This window comes from Schistocerca nitens, chromosome 9 (assembly GCF_023898315.1).
Source record: "Schistocerca nitens isolate TAMUIC-IGC-003100 chromosome 9, iqSchNite1.1, whole genome shotgun sequence".
Lineage (NCBI taxonomy): Eukaryota > Metazoa > Arthropoda > Insecta > Orthoptera > Acrididae > Schistocerca > Schistocerca nitens.
In genome coordinates this window covers 248,325,505-248,348,692 of record NC_064622.1, presented here as the reverse complement: position 1 = coordinate 248,348,692, position 23,188 = coordinate 248,325,505, and the positions used below count along the sequence as shown (strand labels likewise).

The 23,188-nt window shown below is 44.7% G+C and overlaps 1 protein-coding gene across 1 annotated transcript in view; it reads right to left on the bottom strand.

Annotated features, from left to right (window-relative positions):
• Positions 1-23,188, bottom strand: part of LOC126203537 (cuticle protein 18.6-like) — a 178,270-nt gene that overhangs the window by 3,408 nt on the left and 151,674 nt on the right. Inside the window, exon 2 of the mRNA XM_049937861.1 lies at positions 8,291-8,532. Coding sequence (XP_049793818.1) covers positions 8,291-8,532 — 242 coding nt within the window. The remainder of the gene's footprint in view (positions 1-8,290; positions 8,533-23,188) is intronic.

Genomic DNA, 23,188 nt, shown 5'->3' with positions numbered 1-23,188 from the left:
TACTACCTGAGGGTCCTGTATATTTTGTAAGGCCCATGAAGTTCGCCTTCTCTCTTGGTGCTGTGAACCTTTGTGATCACTGTGGCACGCCAGTTTTAGTTCGGTGTTCATGTGCAAGTTAATAGTTTGTTTTGAACATTTTTTGAACGTCGACGATGTCCATCCTGTGAAGTGTAATACATACACCCCGGGCACTCATTTTCTGTCGCCCTCCTTATGCACATGGTGAGTCTCCAGCAGCTAATATATTGCCTGTCGTAATTGTTAAGACAACACTTTCAAATGAGCCTTATTAAAGATTCAACATGCAACCTCTCACTCAACGGGTTCCTTGTAAGACAGAGTGCTATTAAACGAAGGCCAAGTTCATTCGCATAATGTATATAGTATCATGATGGTATACAATCAGGTACACTCTCGTTTTCCTCTGTCGAACGTTTTTGTTAATTTACTACCTTGCAGTCACTCGTGTGAGATAGCGTCATCATCAAATAACAGAGTTTGGAAGGGACCTGATTGTGGATCTCCATTTGGCTGACTGGTTGCATCGCAGTATGCGATTTGTGGGGCACTCGGATGTGACAGTGGTCCGGTATTGGCCTGAATGGGGACGTGGGAGCAAGTATACACGTCGGAAAGATTGTGGTCGACCATGTAGGAGCCCATAAGAGAGTAACGCCGTATTTTGGATCAAGCACACTGAAACCTCTACAAACCCTGCGCCTGCCATCCGAGAACGCGTAATGGACGCCCTGAAGCATTCTGTGTCATCCCGCACCATTGGTCAGGCACTAGCAGCAGGCGGGTTAGGAAATTACCGGCCCATGCGTACGCTACTGTTGCACCACAAGACAAACGCCTGCATTTGTAGTGTTGCCGCGACCGGTAAACATGGCCTGCTGACGAATTACGTCGCTTTGTGTTCAGTGATGAATCGGGGTTCTATAGTGCCACGGATGACCATCGTCGGAGAGCATGGTGGCGACGCGGGGAGAGGTGGCATTCTTCCAATGTATGGGAGAGGCACAACGGTGTTACAGCTGGCGCCATTGTGTGGGGAGCCATCGGGCATGTCCTCAGGTCGCGCTGGTAGTGACTGACGGAGCTCTGACGATATAACGACACGTCACGGACATCCTGTGACCTCAACTGTTACTCTTAGGCGAGAGTACCGTGGTGTCATTTTGCAACGGGACAGTGCTCGACCACGCATGGAACGTGTCCCTTTGGAACAGTCTGTGTGATACGGGGCTACTCCTGATGGCAGCAAGACGCCCAGACCTGTCTGAGACCATTTCGGACATCAACTCCCTCCCAGTGCAACTATCCAGTGTATCAAGGACCAGTTGCAACAGTTCTGTGCCAGCTTGCATTAGGAGAGGATACAGCGGCTTTATGACTCCCTTCACAAATAAATCAGTGCATTCATCCAGGCCAGAAGGGGTGCAACTCATAAGTAGGCTAATGCTGCCAAGTTATTTTCAAATTTGGTTCGATTTCGTCATCACTGAAATAACATCATATACGTTGACTTCCTGTTAAGTTCCGTTTTGTTTCCTCTTCCTCCCTAGGTGCTTCACTTTTATCTCAGGCAGTGCTCTACCAGACGAACATTCTACTAATGATACCGAATCCGAGGCTGTTTATTTCAACAAACTGGATTCCTGCAGTGTGGTCTCAATTAGATTTCAGATTTTAAATACTTCCTTGCATTTCCAAGCTGTATCTGTTTCCGACAAACCGTGATATGCACATTAAGAAAGTTTTAGATATCACTCTGATTGTTAATCTGGATACCGAATCTAACATTTAAGCACCTAGTCACTAAGCCATGCGGATGGGTAAGAAACATCTTATTAAGACTGAATGAGAACACGTTATGACGAATTAAATACCAGTAACAAAGAGATATATATCGTGTGAGACCTGTGGAAATGAGTCACTAGGATGCTGTTTCGAAAAAATTAGATCATGTCAGTGCCGTTCCATCGTAATACAGAGTTCTATGATTTCCCTGCATCACTTAAAATGAAAGCTCGGATACAAAAATAAAATAAAACATTATGGTTTTCTGGAAAGCCCCAGGTAGTCGGTTCGTTCTGATTGTAAAGTTTTTTTTTTCTTCGCAACCAGTGGCTGTAATTGTCGAATGTAATTGATTGTAATGAGAGGGTGGGAATCTTAGCGCAGTGTTATCGATGAAATTGGAAGGGGAGGAAATACAATACGAGTAAATAGACTATTCCTGTCAAGAAAAAATATGAGGTGTGATTGGAAAGTTTTAAGAATGCATCCAATACTGCTTACTGGTTTGGCGATCAGGTACACGGAGAGTGGGACTGAGTCATTGCCTTGACTTTGAACGCCCTCTGACGAGAAACTACGTTTTTTCTTTAGTCAGTTCGTTGTGGCAGCTGCTTGAGTTCGGGTCGGTTAGGGCTTGTTGTCGGATTCTGTCTGCGTGAAAATTGACTTAAAAACGGAGCAACGAATTTATGTGAAATTTTGTTTTAAAACCGGGAAATCAGCTTCTGAAACTTACAAACTATTAAAAACAACTGTTGGAGATAATTGGATGAGCGAGTCAAATGTTTTTGTCTGGTTGAACAGATTTAAAAATGGCCACGAATGATCTGAAGATGAACCACGGTACGGCCGTCCTTCCATGTCAAAGACGAATGAAAATGTGAAAGTTCGCTACTTAGTGCGCTCTGATCGTAGACTCTCAATTAGGGATATGGCTGATGAACTTAATTTAAGTTTCTTTGCATTTCAGGCAATTGTAACTGAAGATCTGAATATGAGTCGAGTGTCCGCAAAATTCATTCCAAAAATGTTGTCAAGTGACCAGAGACAATATTGACTTGAAGTGTGCCAAGAACTGATTAATCGGACTATAAATGACCCAGGTTTGTTAAATAGTGTGATTACAGGTGACGAATCGTGGGTACTTGGATATGATTCTGAAACCAAAGTGCAGTCTTCGCAGTGGAAGACTCTAGGTTCACAACGACAGAAAAAAGCACGGTGAAGAAAATGTTGGTGATTTTTTTTTCGATTCTACCGATATCGTGTATCATGAATTTACCCCTGGAGGACAGACAATTAACCAGGAATACTACAAATGCGTCATTGAGTGTGTTCGCTAAAAGGTGTGGAAGAAAAGGCCTGCATAGTGGAAAGACAGTAGTTGGGTGCTACACCATGACAACGCTCCGGTTCATCGTGCCTTCTCGTCTTTGAATTTTTGACCAAATTCAAAATTCCTGTGCTTCCACAACCGCCAATTACCCTGATTTGGCCCATGCGGATTTCTGCCCTTTTCCTAAACTGAAATTTTCACTGAAAGGGAAGCGATTTGATTCGATTGAAGACATCCAGGCAAATACGGAGAGCGTCCTTAACACAATTCAGGAAAAAATTTCCAGGAACGTTTCCAAAAGTGGAAACACCGTTGGGGTCGGTGTGTTCAGTGAGAAGGCGACTATTTTGAAGGAGATGCATCACAGTAGCATGCAAGTACCACCGTTGTACAATTACAAGCCCATTCTTAAAACTTTCCAATCACACCTCGTAGTGGCCACAAATTTTAATGCCCCAACCGACCAGCGGATCACCAACAACAGTGACAAGCGTCCTCACAACATTAGACATTGCGGAAAAGTCGGAATTTAATATAAGATACTACCACAAAGCTTGGTGATCAGAAACTTGATGCAACAATCTCCCCTTCCGATGCTAGTCCATTACTGACAACAAAAACTTCTTCCACCTCTAGGACTGGAAGCGGTCACCACCGAATCGAGCGTCATTGCACAAACGGGTGTTAGAGCCCTTCGGCACCGATTCGGGTAATGCGCATATCTTCCCCTACTCTTGTCCAGCGACAGCTAAAAGTTAATTTAGCGTTCTCAGCGGACAGTTAATTGTAGCTCGAAATAATCGCACACCACCGTAGGCGTAGCTCGTGCGAATTCCAGACGTGTCATAAGTATTGCTCTCATTGCGCGTCGCTGGAAATCCCTCTAGTAATGGTGTGTGCATGAAGAGGCCCGATGGGCAACTCACAGAACACCGTCAACTGGACAGCGAGCAAGACTTTGCTCTGCAGACGCATAAACAATGATTCATACTTATATACAAGGTTTTCAATTATTTTACCCTGAGAACGTTGTTCCAGAAAAAAATTAAATGTTGTTTTCATCCCCCTATTTCGACAGATGTTTTCGGGACATTTCCATTAGTTGTAAGGCAAATGCAGTATTGGAAAACCGCTCCCAAATACACTGACGGAAAAAAGCCGCACCACCAAAAAGTAGTTGATGTAGAGTAATGAAATTTCGGAAATACATTGGTCTATGTAATATATTTAAGTAATTAACATTGCAAGATCGTACGTTAACGTAATCACGAGCTGAGCCATTGCAAATGTGAAATTCTGGTACATTGATAATCGGTGTAATCACCAGAAGGTTGAATGCAAGCATGCAAACGTGCATGCATTGTGTTGCACAGGTACCGGGTGTCGGCTTGTGTTAATGTTGGTTGTGGATGACGCTTTAGTTGTCGTCCGAAAATGTCCCATATGTGCTCGACTGAAGGCAATCGAGCAGGCGAAGCTAAAAGTCGAGCATATCGGGTTACAACATCAGTATGGGGGCGAGCGTTATACTGTTTGGAAACAATCACCTGGAATGCTATTCATGAGTGACACACATTAGGTCGAATCATCAGACTGACATACAAATTGGCAGTCAGGGTGCGCGGAATAACGATGAGAGTGCTCCTGCTGTCATACTAAATCTTACCCCAGACCATAACTACAGATGTCAGTCCAGTGTGTCTAGCACGCTGAGACGTACCTCCTTCTAACCAACACACGACCACCACTGGCACCAAAGCAAGACCAACTTTCATCAGAAAAAACAACAGATCTCCACCCTGTCTTCCAATGAGGTCTGGCCTGACACCACTGAAGCGGCAAATTGAGGTGGTTTGGCGTCAGTGGAATGCACGCTACAGGGCGTCTGACTCGGAGCTAGCCTTTAAATAACCGATTTGTAACAGTTGGTTGTGTCACTTTGGTACCGACTGCTACTCACACTGCTGCTGCAAATGCAATATGATGTGCCAGAGCCATACACCGAACACGATGCTCTTCCCAGTCAATAGAGCCATGTGGTCGTCCTGAGCACGATTTTCTTGTGACTGTGCATTCTTGTGATCACGGCTGCCAGCAGACAAGGACAGTGACTACCTCCCTGCCAAGTGCTTCTGCAGTGTCGATAGAAGGAACATCCAGGTTTTCGTAGCCCTATTACAAGACCTCGTTTAAGCTGAGTGAGGTGTTGATAATGGCGTCTTTGTAGCCTTAAAGGCATTCTTTGCTGCCAGCAATTCACCACTGCCAATCTGGAAGGTAACTAACGTTCGCTACCGTTACAGCGTCTAGTTAAAACAAACCTAATTTGAATCCTCACAGTGACGCTACTAGTGACACTCTTACCTGATTGGCGCGAAATCTGAACAGACATCATCTTTCAGATGTAGAAACACGCCTGCCAACTATTGTTTGTGTCCACAACTCCTTCTTGATGTGATTTTTTCCGTCAGTGCATTCCCAATTGAGACTCCTTTTGCCTCACTACCACCTAGCCTAGTATTTGAAAGAAAGGTCTGTGAATCTGCATAGATCGTTATCCGAACAGCCCGCTCTACCTAGGGAAGGAAAATTAAGAATCTGCCTACAAAACTGCCACAACATCGCTGACTGCTAGTGTGAGTAGGAATGTTCAGAAATATGAAAAGAAATATCTGCTTAGTAAGTGCGAGAAGAAATGGATTTCAGATTAGGTGAGCATTCAATATTAAACATTCAACTCTGGGACAGAAAATGTTCAGTATAAATCTACGAAGCTTAATAGTACTGTACGATAGGGCTACGCTTTATACAGGCGTTCCAAGTGAAACTGTGAGGGACGCGAAAGGTCATCCGTCTTTCAACAAAAGCGTTACAGTGCTGCTCCGAAAGTAAAGAGAGATCTATCACAGTTTTAAATGTAGCCATAATCTTGTTGAATGGCAGATATGAACGAAGACGAAAATAGTGTCAGGGGAGGCATGTGTGAGGCGTTCAACGAAGCTAAAGTAAAGTTCTGTCTACCGATCTGATAAAAACTTCCTAGAGGTTTCGGTCCTCGGTTATCAGTAAATGAATGGAAGTCATCTACCAAATGGCTCAGCAAACGTACTATTACTGAAGCCGGAATCATAGAAAGAAGAACGAAATACTAAATTCGCCTGCAGTTGATAGCGACGCATGAACGCTAAGCTATGGAGCAAGTCATCCACGTAAAGAAATATGAAGTACAGTTTCATATTTTTGTCTGAGATTTATTGTCTCATAAGTAAATTTAAATTGGGCTCCAACTCTACATTACTAACCACGGATTTCGGGACGTTCGCTATGATTGTAAGACAAAATGCGACAACTTCAAATGGCCTCAGAAGTATTCCCATTTGGGACTCCGTTTGCCTCAATGTCAATTCGCCTGATATTTGGCTGAAAAGTCGACGACTATGCAGTGGATCAGAGCACGAACTGACCATTCAACCTTTAAGGACGAGGCAAAGAGAGCTGATAACAAGTGATATGTTTACCATGGATGTTGTCTAAACCTTCTTACTATATCAGTTACAGGGTAATGGCTACAAATATGTTTCGCTTGGACTGCTCTCCGTTGCCTTGTTCATCATTGTGGTATCGAAATTTGTGCTACAGACTGTTGTTGCTCGAAATGAACCTACATCAGAGGCCCCTTTAGCTTAGTCGACTTTGCTGTTCTATTGTTGTCATTGTATCTGTATCCACACCCCCGGAGCTTCTACTACGCTCTCGCAATAAACTTGTATTAGTGAAAAAACCAGGTTAACGAAATTTCCTGGTAGATTAAAGGGAAGTGCAGGATCGGGACACGAAGCCGAAACCTTTGATTTCACGTGCATCCCCTGGAAGGAAGGAATTGCGCAAGGCATGCGGGAGAACTTACGTGATGACGAAATAAATCTCGGGTGTACAGCCTGGTGTGAGCGTACAAAGGACACATTATTTTGGCAGTCGACCTTGTTTGCCATCATAAGGTGTGCTGATGTACTGCCAAGGCACGGCAGGCCTCGAGGTATATATCAGATTCCCCCCCCCCTCCCCCTCCACTCCGCGGGCGCTCTCTCGGCCATCCGGGCCGGGGTTCGACGCCCGACTTGTGGCACAGCGTCTGGGTGTTCCCTCGTAGGTCCGCGACCAGGGAGGTTTGCCGGCGGCGTTTCGGAGGTTCAAAAAATGATTCAAATGTATCTGAGCACTATGAGACTTAACTTCTGAGGTCATCAGTCCCCTAGAACTTAGAACTACTTAAACCTAACTAACCTAAGGACAGCACACACGCCCATGCCCCAGGCAGGATTCGAAACTGCGACCGTAGCGGTCGCGTGGTTCCAGACTGTAGTGCCTAGAGCCTCTCGGCCAACCTGGCCGGCTTCGGAGGTTCAAAAACTGGTTCAAATGGCTCTGAGCACTATGGGACTTAACATCTATGGTCATCAGCCTCCTAGAACTTAGAACTACTTAAACTCAACTAACCTAAGGACATCACAAAACACCCAGGCATCACGAGGCAGAGAAAATCCCTGACCCCGCCGGGAACCCGGGCGCGGGAAGTGAGAACGCTACCGCACGACCACTAGCTGCGGACAACGGAGGTTCCTCCCCCCGCCCTCGAAGTCAGTACATTCTGGGATTTTCTATCTTCTCCTTAATCCGGGTAATGGCTGTTTCCCAAGCTTGGTTAACGGAATAGCCGCTGTCACGATTCAGTTCAGGCTTTCCTACTCTGATGTCTATAAACTCGTTGATGATACAGTCCTTTGTACAGTCACACCAGGCTGTTCACCCAAGATTTATTTCGTCATGAAATGCATATGGAGAAATTGAGGAATCACAGCTTATGCGATGTTTAGAAAGTTGTAATGAGGCGCTGGTGGAAGTAACGCTGTGAGTGTGGGTCGTGACTTCGGCCTGGATAAGTCAGTCGGCAAGAGCACTGCCCGCGAAAGGCGAGGTTCCGGGTTCTGGTCCTGTTCTGGTATACAGTTTCATTCTACAGCGCACAATCCGCTGAAGAGTGAACGTTTCGGTCTGGAAACAAAATTTAGCACTCCGTCTGTTATGACTGTGCTTCATCGGAGGAGTAAGTGACACACGGGAGGAGGCAGGGGACGCTAAGAGACGCACCTGTAGCCCGCGTCGTCGGCGACGTAGTGGACGACCCGGACGACGCCGTCCGGCTGGAGGAGGCCGTAGCTGCCGGTGACGGTGCCGTTGGCGTGGCGCTCCTCCTGCCGGAAGTGCGTGTTGCCCGTGGCGGCGTCCTCCACGTCGTAGCCCCAGGCGTACGTGCCCGGCCCGTGCGGCTCCACCTCGTGGTACGACGTGCTGCCCTCCGCCAGGCTCAGCGGCGACGCCCGCGTCGGCGTCTGCACAAGCACGGCGACGTGTGGTGTTAGTGTCACTGCGACATGAATGTCTTCAAATTCAAATGGCTCTGAGCACTATGGGATTTAACTTCTGAGGTCATCAGTCCCCCTAGAACTTAGAACCACTTAACCCTAACCAACACACACATCCACACCCGAGGTAGGATTCGAAGCTGCGACCGTAGCGGTCGCACGGTTCCAGACTGTAGCGCCTAGAACTGCTCGGCCACCTCGGCCGGCGTGAATGTTTTCATACGGTACGTTTACGAAAAATGGTTCAAATGGCCCTGAGCACTATGGGACTTAACTTCTGAGGTCATCAGTCCCCTAGAACTTAGAACTACTTAAACCTAACTAACCTAAGGACATCACACACATCCATGCCCGAGGCAGGATTCGAACCTGCGACCGTAGCGGTCGCGCGGTTCCAGACTGAAGCACCTAGAACCGCTCGGCCACTCCGGCCGGCGGTACGTTTACGCTACAGCTTCGTTGCACGCACATGGCCAGAGTCACACTGTGCAAAACAAACAAGCCCTCTGAGTCTTAGTGGAGCATTTACAGTGCACCATCGCTGATCGCCTCACGACACGCGCCAAAACCTCGACTGACGACAATATCTGGCTGACACAGACCCAGCGTATTGCCTTAAGGCAACACACTGGCCTTTACCTGCAACGCTAGGCAAACCTTAAAGAAGAGATAGTTAAAATAACAAAGTAACATAGCACATTAACTATTCGGTGCAAATGAATGAATGTGAGGGAGCGTGTTGCCAAAGAACTCCCAGTTGCTCACAGGAAGCTGGACTTCAAATCTCTTGAGGTCATGGTGACTGTAGGGCCAAATGTGCCTGGGCCCGCAAAACGAGGCAGTTGAAGGAACGGCAAAAGGCAGTGCTTCTCAGTCAGTGAGCAGTTATGGTGCACTGTGGTGGCGTTCTCCATTATACAATAGAACAGGGATAAGATGTGGACGACTTTACTCGGGGAAGACTCACAAAGAAATTAGAAAACGGATGAAGTGTGACGAGTAGCCCATGAATTTGACTTTGCTCACAGGATTGGTTAACGTGCATAGGGAGCGTTACGAAACGCTGGAGAGGAGGTGGTCTGTCATTGTCCGCTACGTCGTGCAACGGGCACCGGGGGACCCGTGTCAAAGAGCGAGTCGCATTACAACCACGTTTGTCCGCACTGAAAGACACGCAGGCACACGATCCACAATGGCACGGCGAATGCACCACGCTGGTCTCATTATCCGATGACTTGTAGGTTGAGAACCATCCATGGGGTTGTGTGCTCTTCACGGACGATATGGAGGCTTTTGCTTAAATTCCCCATGGAATCTTGCTCTTTCACTTCTCAAGAAACAGAGGTACGTAGTTGATGCTACCTCATCAGTTGGTTATTAATATTCACCGTTGATTATTCCTGACGTTGGCCATCATTTGCGTGTGGTTAAACCTGTCGAAATATCGGCGGTTATCGAAGACGTCACCCCGCTGCATTCGCGCAAGTTATCTGAACGGTGTATATGCCAGGAGAAACTGAGGTTTCCGATGTTAGGCTTGTTTGTATTCGGAGTTGCGACCATGGCCACCCATCACGAAACTTGTACTTTGATTTACTGCTTCTAGCCATGCTGTTATTAATTAGACTGATGCTTGTTACTCCATCTGTCAGGCATCATATGGAAACAGTAGTGATTGTTGTATGATAAGAAAGTAATTTCAAGAGCGAAAATTATTAGTAAAGATTTCATACAAACATCTAGTCCAGCCACATCTGAATACGAATCAGTATAATGCAGACTATCACAACTGCATCACTTTGGATAACATTATATGTAGCAAATGTCAAAACTTCATACTTCCGTTTCACTAAATTTAATTTTACTCGGTAACATATTGGGATGATTAAGTACCCGAAGTAGACGTAGCTAATAAACGATGAAACGTAAGGGGCGATCAAAACGATTCAGTCTATGCAACGCAGCGCGACTCCGATGTGGGTATATAATCACCGACATGTAGGTAAGGGATCAGTGTGGCATTTGTGCACTTTCGACGTGCGGGTGCGGGAGATGCTGAAACGTGAACTGTAGCAACGTTATTACCAAAAGCGTCTCAACATGACCAATGTGCCATTACTTTTTTCATTGGCTGACGAAGGATAAACAACGGCAGACATCGCTCGGAGAAAGATGACCGTGTATGGGGCAGCGTGGCCATCTTCATGGAATGGTGCGACAAGTGGCGCTGCTGCTTCACGATAACGCACGTCCCTACATTGCAAATGTCAAAAAGCAGAAGTTACGCTAACTCAAGTTGGAGACGAGCACCCACCCGATAGACCTACCATTACACATGCGACTATCGCGCCTTTGGTGCCTCAAAAAATGCCTTGAAGAGCAGATGATTCGTATCGGACGGTGATTTGCAGCAGTCAGTTACGCGCTTCTTCACACAGCAGGGCACTGTGTCTTACCAAATGGATATCCTCAACCTGTGGCATCGATGGAATTATTGCCTCAGTGCTCACGGCAATTTTGCCTGATTGGCGTTCCCATTCTTGATTGTATGGCCTTAGAACGGGAACTGTTTGATCAGCCTTTATATTATCAGAGAACCGCTCTTCCAATCGCATGTTGTGTCTATTTTCAGCTCTTTAACTATTTCTGTTTCAATAATGTTTAAAATAGAGAAAGAAGTTTGATTGTATCCAGATTACAGAGCACTGCAGATGCTTTCGTAAATTACGCAGTGGGAAATACTGCAGCCAGCCACCAGTTTATTTAGAAGTGATTTCATTGTAGTGTTAGTGGTTTTGGGCCTGAACACATCGTCAGACGGTAGCGCTGATTTCTTGGAAATTTTTACATTTTTGTCTTCCTGAAAAACTATCGTTTACACATTAAATGAGAGAGATTTGATTCTCTTCTCCGATACATGCAGATCCATGAGGCGAACAAAACACAACGTTTGGTTTTTGTTTTAGTGTCTCTTTTTCGATCCATGTTATTCCATGAATGAACTAAATACAATGTTTAGTTTAGTCCATGGATCAGAATGGATCGAAAAAGAGAACAAACCTATCTCTCGTAATATGTAAGGAAGAGCTTTTTATGAGGACGTAAACGTAAAGCCTGCCAAGAAATCAGCGCTACCGTTTGAAGATAGCCTCAGCCCGAAATTAGTAACACAACAATAAAATAATTTTTACAAAAATTGTGGCTAGTTGCGGTATTTCCTACAGCGTAATTAGTGATAAGCTTGTTGTGACATTTCCAACTGTCTGAAAAAACGCTCTGCAATTAAACACGAGCTTTCGATATAACTGGTAGAAGCATCCGTTGTGTGGATATTCTGTTTTCAGAGGGTGCAATCTGTACCTCTTCCTCCTTCTCATTGCCAACAGTCACAGTTTGTCGTTTTCATTTCACCCCACCGAAAATTCAGCTTGCTATTTGAACTCCGGCAGTTTAAAAGCTCCCGCCCAGCATCGAGAAACCTTCTGAGGCTGTGTGAGGTGTGCAAATCATTTTGGTCACTCTGTAAATTCTGTGCCTGATGTTCATAGGTCACGCAAAGCAAAACCATGAAGGCGAGTGCTCTTTAACTATTGCTACAATATCTGTGAGTATTGCATCACCTCTGCCCGAAAGCGCTATTAAAGCTACTCGCATTCAGTGTTGAGTATCAGATGTATTTTCAAGGATTGTCAGTTTATTTTCTTTATAAGTGTGATACTAGTATGATGCTTTTGGAGTATGAATATTTTTGATGTATTTATGCAGAAAGAAGCTAAGGAGATTATTTGTGAGTTGTTTTTGGATTTTTGAGGGATGGAGGAAAGCATGCAAGCGAGTAGAACTGTTTTCTGCTATTGAGATTGTAGTAACGAATTTCACATGGGATTGTTATATGGAATGCTGTGATAGGAAGATGAGATTCCCCTTGCATATTCCTTAAGGTCACGGCATGTAGATACTACTGTGAACATTCAGTTGATTTTTAAGGCATTACTTTTGAATATGGAGTTTCATTTGAATTTTGTCAAAATCTATTTCGTATTAGTTAAAATTCCCACCCTTCATTCGGTTTGTTATGTACGTACGCACATAGTACTTTGTGGTACGACGTTTTCAGGAGTTGCTTTTAACGTTACTTCCCTGCTTTATGCTGTGCGCTGCTTTCAAGAAATCTGTAAATACTGTTTTCTAGGACACGAGGCAAGTGAAAATACAGTTCAAGGCAGGAATTTGTTTGTATATTTAGTTGCGCATTTACTTCAGAATTCAGGTTACATTGAGGGTAGCATTTCATTTTTATAGGAGCATTTAGTTGCAATTTTTAGAAAACATTGAGCAAATCATATTAAGTCTTTACATAATTCAGTATAGTCAGAGTTCTGCACAGTACACGACTTTAGGTTAGGAATTAGTTTGTTTGGTAACCGTTTTTAAGAAGTTTTGGTAGTCATTTTTTGGAAGATTCACTCAGAGAGAAGCAGGTGTTGTGAGCCAGCAGCGAAAACATACCCTTCACGACATTCTTTCCAGCAGCCACAGATGCAGGGTGTGATTCAAAAGGTTGGTGGTAGGTGCGCAAATCTCGTGCTCCCACTAAACAGAGATGCCTCCTAAAGGTATTCTCCAATCACGGCCGAGCTCTAACCCCTCGCGATTTTGGAGATGAAATGCACGGAGAGAATCAAACCACGTTAATGTTTTCAATAGGGCACTGAAGCACAGATTAGGTTCTAAGTAAGTGAATTCGCCCCCAAGGAACAACCAAAAAAACAGATAGAAGTATCTTCCAAATTTAGGACTGCAACGAAATTCTTCAGCTTTGTACATCACAAAACTAACATTTCCTTGTGACGTCGACTACAGAAGATCAATATACTCCATTCGCTAAAGATGCATACCAAGCGGTGCATAACATCTACATCTGGGGCACGAAATCCGGACCCAGTCCCAGGTTGCCTTTCTAATGACTTTCAGAAAAAACAAAAATCTGGTTTTCAACATGTCATATAAATATAAACCGAACTGAAAAATTGAAAACGCTGATGTAATCTACTCATTAACAGATATAGCCTTATGTGAAATGTTCAAGGCAGTAAGATAAATATTACAGTTAAAAACTTTGTATTTCTCTGCAGACAGCGGAACTTACTACGTGCAGATACCCAACCTGTATTCATCCTGTGTTTGAGAATGAGACCAGATAGTGACTTGCAACAACCTTTACACATAATTTCAAACTTTTGAGAAATATTTTTTCGCTGTCCACGATTCCTCCCCTCGCCTCCTCACCCCTCTTTCCTCCACACAGACACACAAAAGCGATGAAAGGAAAAATGTTTATCGCTTACTACATTTTTGCTGTTCATAAAGTAAAACCACCGCATCAGGTGAGACGTTTTAATTTATCATTTCTTTGCTACTAACTGTATTCGCAACGCATTTTGCGGACAATATACACATACACCACTGAATGTACCTGCAAAATTATATCATCTTATGACACACAGTTCAGCAGATATGTCAGAAATATTGAGGTGCGTGAAAAACCAGCTTTCTCTTTAAACGAAGCTCAAATTACCCAGAATATACTCACCTAGTGCTTGATAACGAGAGCAGTTAGCGACTTCCAACAAACTTAAGACCTAATTTCAAATTTTACGTTTCTCTCCGACAGCCCCGCCCCTCCCCCCTCACCGCCTCCCAGTATAATGGAAGGAAAAATGTTATCGCTTGCTACGTTTTCGCTGTTCGTGCAGTAAAACTGCGACATCAGGCATGATGTTTTAACTTACTACTTGTTTTTTATCATCTATTTCTTGAACGCATTTTAGATACAGTATTCACTCATACCACTGACTGTAAATGGAAAATTTATACGTTTCTATGACACGTAGTTCAACAGATATGATGTTTCTAAAAGTTGAGATGCGTGAAAAACTAGCTTTCAGTTAAAGCGGAATTCAGATTTCCCAGAATAAAGTCATCCAGTGTTTGAGGATAAGAGCACTTAAAGACTTTAAATAAATATTAAACATAATTTCAAAGTTTTTGTAAACTTTCTTAATCACACTAACTCGTTTGTAAAGTAGACAAATCAGAAGTCTGAAGCTGTTTTATGCAACGGTGAGCTATACATAAGGTGCTTGCTGAAGAAGATGAAGACGTTTCACGCCGTTCGGTTATGCAACACTTCGCACACAGCAGTTGCGCTGTGTATCTATATACACGAGGAACACTTGCTCTGTTAGCGCGGTCACTGCCGCCTTTCGCTTTCACTGAACACTCCCCCAATAGCTTAAAGAGAGTATTTAACAAATACGACAATTGTTTTCTGTATTCCTGTCGAAAGCAGCCTTTCCAACTGACCAGCTGGTGTTGTAGCGACAGGAACACCAGTTTAGTTACGTAATAAAGGTAATTGTGGCTATCGTGTAAAAAGACAGGATAGCGATCGCACCGATTACTTCACCTTTCTAAAACAAACGGCTGCAAGTTACAAGCGAACTGTGGATGCAGCACCTACCTGCCGACCGGGCATCCGCTCTCGATATTCCCGTCGCCGCTGGGGCAGTTGGCTTTAGTTACGCTCGCACCCAGCGGAGCGTGGCGAAACCTCGTCCCCGCCACTGTATGATTGCCGCTGCTCGCTCTTCCGCCTGCGGGGTCAACAGCACGGGTCGCCGGGTTGCCCAAGCCCAGGAAGCCGGTGAGACAAATCATGCCGTCCGCGGCTGTATTTCTGCTTCGTCTTGGCGGCGGCGGCGGCGGCGGCGGCGGCGGCGGCGGCGGCCGTGGGGGGCGGTTTCGAAAGATCCGTAGGTCACTGCCACGGTCGTGGCTTTAATTGCCACCCGCCTCCCACATGCAGAGATGCGTGCCGCGGCCCACGCACCTACGCGGAGTTGTGTTGCGTAATCACGGCCACCAGACCACCACTGCACGCCGCGTCCGATCTGGATCGCGTTTCCGGTAAAGAGCCCTAAGCTATGTCGTCTACACGTTTCCTTCCCTGTTTGCAACTTCGTTCAGCCAACTGACACTTGTAGCAACACAATCTGTGTGTTTTGTTGTATGTTTACATCCGTCACCATTTTCCCCTTGAAGAAAATAGTGAAAATATCCCGATAAGTCCCGTCTCCAGTATACGTAGGCATTTGTTCTATTCCAACATATTTATCATTTTAACACAACAAATAATTTTTATAATATGCACAAATAAAATTTACGAGTAAAATTTACTTACTAAAACAAAGCGAATAAAGTCCATTGATCTTTATCGCACAAGAAATAATTTGCAAAATATAACCACGTATATGCAACTGTCCATCTCTCGCCTCTATGGCGGCTTGGGACGCTTTCAATGAGGAGAATATCTGGTGAGCAGACAGTCGATTCATCCTCAAGAACCGAAACCAGGATAGATGGTAATGTTTCACGCCTGCGTCGGAGCGAAATCAATGTTTTAACTCATGCCAAAGCTGTTCTGTTGGGCCCAGACCGAGACTGTGGACAGGCTAGTCAATTCCAGGAATGTAATTGCTCACAACCCAGTGCCTCGATTCTGCTTTATGAGATGCTGGTACAAACGACCATCGTCTCCTAACTGTTCCTCTACTGTATGCAGCACTCAACGCCGTAAAATTTGTTCATATTCCTCGTCTTCGCAAGGGCAATAAGAGGACCATAGCCTAAAAATAAAAAGACCCTTCCACCCCGTAACCTCCTCCTAATTTCAACGTTGGCACTATTCAGGAAGACATTTGACGTTCCGCAGGCGTTCGCTAAACCGAAATCCTTCGATAGGATTTCCATAGGGTATAGCGTGATTCATCACTCCAGGTCGTTCGTCTCCAGTCTCCACTATCCCATGGTGTGGCTCTTTACATCACCTCAAGCGTCGCTTGATACTGTCCACAGATATATGTGGCTTATGAAGGGTTTCTCGACCATTGTACCCCATTCTTTCCAACTCCCTACACACAGTCATCATGCTAGCTGGACTGCTGGTGGCACTCTGGAACTAATGAGTCACTCCTCCCGCTAAATTCGTGCTATTTTTTTACAGCCATCTACATCCATACTCCGCAAGCCACCTGATGCTGTGTGGCGGAGGGTACTTTGAGTACCTATATCGGTTCTCCCTTCTATTCCAGTCTCGTATTGTTCGTGGAAAGAAAGATTGTCGGTATGCCTCTATATGGGCTCCAATGTCTCTGATTTGGTCCTCATGGTCTCTTCGCGAGATATACGTAGCAGGGAGCAATATACTGCTTGACTCCTCGGTGAAGGTATGTTCTCGAAACTTCAACAAAAGCTCGTACCGAGCTAATGAGCGTCTCTCCTGCAGAGGCTTCCACTGGAGTTTATCTATCATCTCCGTAACGCTTTCGCGATTACTAAATGATCCTGTAACTAAGCGCGCTGCTCTCCGTTGGATCTTCTCTATCTCTTCTATCAACCCTATCTGATACGGATCCCACATTGGTGAGCAATATTCAAGCAGTGGGCGAACAAGTGTACTGTAACCTACTTCCTTAGTTTTCGGATTGCATTTCCTTAGGATTTTTCCAATGAATCTCAGTCTGGCATCTGCTTTACCAACGATCAACTTTAAATGATCATTCCATTTTAAATCACTCCTAATGCCTACTCCCAGATAATTTATGGAATTAACTGCTTCCAGTTGCTGACCTGCTATATTGTAGCTAAATGATGAAGGATCTTTCTTTCTATGTATTCGCAGCACATTACACTTGTCTATTTTGAGATTCAATTGCCATTCCCTGCGCCATGCGTCAATTCGTTGCAGATCCTCTTGCATTTCAGTACAATTTTCCATCGTTACAACCTCTCGATATATCACAGCATCATCCGCAAAAAGCCTCAGTAAACTTCCGATGTTATCTACACGGTCATTTATGTATATTGTGAACAGCAACGGTCCCACGACACTCCCCTGCGGCACACCTGAAATCACTCTTACGTCGGAAGACTTCTCTCCATTGAGAAAGACATGCTGCGTTCTGTTATCTAGGAACTCCTCAGTCCAATCACACAATTGGTCTGATAGTCCATATGCTCTTATTTTGTTCATTAACGACTGTGGGGAACTGTATCGAACGCCTTGCGGAAGTCAAGAAACACGGCATCTACCTGGGAACCCGCGTCTATGGCCATCTGAGTCTCGTGGACGAATAGCGCGAGCTGGTTTCACACGATCGTCTTTTTCGAAACCCATGCTGATCGCTGCAGAGTAGATTTCCAGTCTCCAGAAAAGTCATTATATTCGAACATAATACGTGTTCCAAAATTCTACAACTGATCGACGTTAGAGATATAGGTCTATAGATCTGCACATCTGTTCGACGTCCCTTCTTGAAAGCGGGGATGACCTCTACCATTTTCCAATCCTTTGGAACGCTACGCTCTTCTAGAGACCTACGGTACACCGCTGCAAGAAGGGGGGCAAGTTCCTTCGCGTACTCTGTGTGAAATCGAACTGGTATCCCATAAAGTCCAGCGGCCTTTCCTCCTTTGAACGATTTTATTTGTTTCTATATCTCTCTGTCGTCTATTTCGATATCTACCATTTTGACATCTGTGCGACAATCTAGAGAAGGAACTACAGTGCAGTCTTCCTCTGTGAAACAGCTTTGGAAAAAGACATTTAGTATTTCGGCCTTTAGTCTGTCATCCTCTGTTTCAGTACCATTTTGGTCACAGAGTGTCTGGACATTTTGTTTTGTTCCACCTACCGCTTTGACATAAGACCAAACTTTCTTAGGATTTTCTGCCAAGTCAGTACACAGAACGTTACTTTCGAATTCATTGAACGCCTCTCGCATAGCCCTCCTCACACTACATTTCGCTTCGCGTTATTTTTGTTTGTCTGCAAGGCTTTGGCTATGTTTATGTTTGCTGTGAAGTTCCCTTTTCTTCCGCAGCAGTTTTCTAACTCGGTTGTTGTACCACGGTGGGTCATTTCCATCTCTCACGATCTTGCTTGGCACATACTCATCTAATGCATATTGTACGATGGTTTTGAACTTTGTCCACTTTGTTCACTGATCCTTTTGTGTTGAGCCGTCAAGTACTCTGAAATCTGCTTTTTGTCACTTCTACTAAACAGGAAAATCTTCCTACCTTTTTTAATATTTCTATTTACGGCTGAAATCATCGATGCAGTAACCGCTTTATGATCGCTGATTCCCTGTTCTGCGTTAACTGTTTCAAATAGTTCGTGTCTGTTTGTCACCAGAAGGTCTAATATGTTATCGCCACGAGTCGGTTCTCTGTTTAACTGCTCAAGGAAGTTTTCAGATAAAGCACTTAAAAATTTTCACTGGATTCTTTGTCCGTGCTACCCGTTATAAATATTTCAGTCTCCCAGTCTATATCCGGCAACTTAAAATCTCCACCCAGATCTATAATATGGTGGGGAAATCTACTCGAAATATTTTCCTAATTAGCCTTCAGTTGCTCTGCCACAACAGCTGCTCAGCCAAGGGGCCTATAGAGACATCCAATTACCATGTTTTAGCCTGCTTTAACCGTGACCTTCACGCAAATTATATCACATTTCGGATCTCCGTCAATTTCCTTCGATACTGTTGCACTTTTTATCACTATAAACACGCCTCCCCCTTCACTGTCCAGCCTTTCTCTGCGGTATACATTCCAATCTGAGTTTAGAATTTCATTACTGTTTACATCTGGTTTCAGCCAACTTTCTGTCTCTGGTAGGGACAGAGCATCGAGTGACATTATACTGAGTGCACTATCCGAAAATTACCTCGAGCAATTAAACAGAGAACCGACTCGTGGAGATAACATCTTGGACCTACTGATAACAAACAGACCCGAACTTCTCTACTCTGTAAGTGCAGAACAGGGAATCAGTGATCATAAGGCCGTTGTAGCATCCCTGAATATGGAAGTTAATAGGAATATAAAAAAAGGGAGGAAGGTTTATCTGTTTAGCAAGAGTAATAGAAGGCAGATTTCAGACCACCTAACAGATCAAAACGAAAATTTCTGTTCCGACACTGATAATGTTGAGTGTTTATGGAAAAAGTTCAAGGCAATCGTAAAATGCGTTTTAGACAGGTACGTGCCGAGTAAAACTGTGAGGGACGGGAAAAACCCACCGTGGTACAACAACAAAGTTAGGAAACTACTGCGAAAGCAAAGAGAGCTTCACTCCAAGTTTAAATGCAGCCAAAACCTCTCAGACAAACAGAAGCTAAGCGATGTCAAAGTTAGCGTAAGGAGGGCTATGCGAGAAGCGTTCAGTGAATTCGAAAGTAAAATTCTATGTACAGACTTGACAGAAAATCCTAGGAAGTTCTGGTCTTACGTTAAATCAGTAAGTGGCTCGAAACAGCATATCCAGACACTCCGGGATGATGATGGCATTGAAACAGAGGATGACACGCGTAAAGCTGAAATACTAAACACCTTTTTCCAAAGCTGTTTCACAGAGGAAGACCGCACTGCAGTTCCTTCTCTAAATCCTCGCACAAACGAAAAAATGGCTGACATCGAAATAAGTGTCCAAGGAATAGAAAAGCAACTGGAATCACTCAACAGAGGAAAGTCCACTGGACCTGACGGGATACCAATTCGATTCTACACAGAGTACGCGAAAGAACTTGCCCCCCTTCTAACAGCCGTGTACCGCAAGTCTCTAGAGGAACGGAGGGTTCCAAATGATTGGAAAAGAGCACAGGTAGTCCCAGTCTTCAAGAAGGGTCGTCGAGCAGATGCGCGAAACTATAGACCTATATCTCTGACGTCGATCTGTTGTAGAATTTTAGAACATGTTTTTTGCTCGAGTATCATGTCGTTTTTGGAAACCCAGAATCTACTATGTAGGAATCAACATGGATTCCGGAAACAGCGATCGTGTGAGACCCAACTCGCGTTATTTGTTCATGAGACCCAGAAAATATTAGATACAGGCTCCCAGGTAGATGCTATTTTTCTTGACTTCCGGAAGGCGTTCGATACAGTTCCGCACTGTCGCCTGATAAACAAAGTAAGATTCTACGGAATATCAGACCAGCTGTGTAGCTGGATTGAAGATTTTTTAGCAAACAGAACACAGCATGTTGTTATCAATGGAGAGACGTCTACAGACGTTAAGGTAACCTCTGGCGTGCCACAGGGAAGTGTTATGGGACCATTGCTTTTCACAATATATATAAATGACCTAGTAGATAGTGTCGGAAGTTCCATGCGGCTTTTCGCGGATGATGCTGTAGTATACAGAGAAGTTGCAGCATTAGAAAATTGTAGCGAAATGCAGGAAGACCTGCAGCGGATAGGCACTTGGTGCAGGGAGTGGCAACTGTCCCTTAACATAGACAAATGTAATGTATTGCGAATACATAGAAAGAAGGATCCTTTATTGTATGATTATATGATAGCGGAACAAACACTGGTAGCAGTTACTTCTGTAAAATATCTGGGAGTATGCGTGCGGAACGATTTGAAGTGGAATGATCATATAAAATTAATTGTTGGTAAGGCGGGTACCAGGTTGAGATTCATTGGGAGAGTGCTTAGAAAATGTAGTCCAGCAACAAAGGAGGTGGCTTACAAAACACTCGTTCGACCTATACTTGAGTATTGCTCATCAGTGTGGGATCCGTACCAGATCGGGTTGACGGAGGAGATAGAGAAGATCCAAAGAAGAGCGGCGCGTTTCGTCACAGGGTTATTTGGTAACTGTGATAGCGTTACGGAGATGTTTAATAAACTCAAGTGGCAGACTCTGCAAGAGAGGCGCTCTGCATCGCGGTGTAGCTTGCTCGCCAGGTTTCGAGAGGGTGCGTTTCTGGATGAGGTATCGAGTATATTGCTTCCCCCTACTTATGAATGTAGATGTAGATAGATGTACTATGTGGGCATTGTGACCGTTTATTAATGAAAGCTGTTCTTGGTTCAAATGGCTCTGAGCACTATGGGACTTAACATCTATGGTCATTAGTCCCCTAGAACTTAGAACTAGTTAAACCTAACTAACCTAAGGACATCACAAACATCCATGCCCGAGGCAGGATTCGAACCTGCGACCGTAGCGGTCTTGCGGTTCCAGACTGCAGCGCCTTTAACCGCACGGCCACTTCGGCCGGCGGTCGGTTCTGGGAACGATACTATAAATAGTTAGCTCAGATTGCACACCGCGAGCGAGGCTTTCCGCCTTCAACAACTCGGCCAACCGCCTGTATGAACTGAGGATGACCTCTGAACCCAGACGGCAGGAGTCATTGGTGCCGACATGAGCAACAATTTGCAATCGGGTGCACCCAGTGCTCTCTATAGCCGCCGGCAGGGCCTCCTCCACATCTCGGATGAGACCCTCCGGCAAGCAGACAGAGTGAACACTGGCCTTCTTCCCCGACCTTTCCACTATTTTCCTAAGGGGCTCCATCACCCGCCTAACGTTGGAGCTCCCAATCACTAATAAACCCCTCCCGCCGTGTGCTTGCTCGGATCTTGCTGAAGGAGCGGCTACATGTCCACTCACAGGCAGAGCGGGCGATGCCACACGGTCAGCCTCCACATTGACCCTCCGCCTCATGCGCCGCGAACGCCGCTGAACCCGCCACTCGCCTTGGGGAGAGGGTGGCCCAACCGCACCCGGTACCCGCGAAGATGTCTCGACAGCAGGGACCGTGGGTGAAGCGTGTAACACCTCATGACCAACAATGGAGATATTGCCACGACATTGTAGGATGTCAAAGGTTGGCGACCGGGTACTGAAGGAAATACACTATTTGATCCAAGGCTTCCGATTTCTGCCAATTCCTGCCGGCGGAGGACTGTGGCGAGTCGCGATGGTGGAAGCAAGACCTTTAGCTGGAAGAAGGAAGAAAAAATTGTGGAGAGCATATGTAATTTACTCACTCCAGTTAGTACTTTTGCTCCTTCGATCTTTCGGTTGGTAAGGTCTGCTGTGTGAATAAAACGTAATACAAGAATACGTCTTCTGCAGCTGATTAATAATGCTGCAGGAGTTGTTAGTCGTTGTGCCTATACACACCCATACTCTGTTTGAGCAAAGTAAACAAACGAGCGCTGACTGATCGTCGGCTACATAACTGGAGCGTCCATTGTCGTAAGTCTACTGAAAGTAGGCGCTACTTACGTGTAACTTGTACTTACGTACAAGTTTTTTGTTATTCTAAAGCGAATGAAACTGACTCATGGTAAAGCATCTAAAGACGCAAGTGTCGTTCCTATTGATGGGTGTCAACAGAAATTTTTCCAGGAGGGGCAAAATTGAGAACTGCCATTTTGGACATAACTAATTTGGTGTCGTGCCTTAAAAACTAACTTTGAGTAGAATTACAGAAAACTTACTACCATTCATACTCCCACAACGTTACGTTGAAACTGAAAAAAAGAAATATTATAAAAGTCCCGCTGAACATAAACGAAGACTCCACATTAACAAACCTCGATGTGGAGAAACTGGGAATAAACTTAAAATAACTATTATTGAACCTGGCTAATTAAAGTGTAGCACAAGGACAATATACGAATATACCATTACGGTAAATCTACCAAAACCATTCTCAAACTTGGCTGTAGAATCAACTTTTAGCGGCCTAGGACT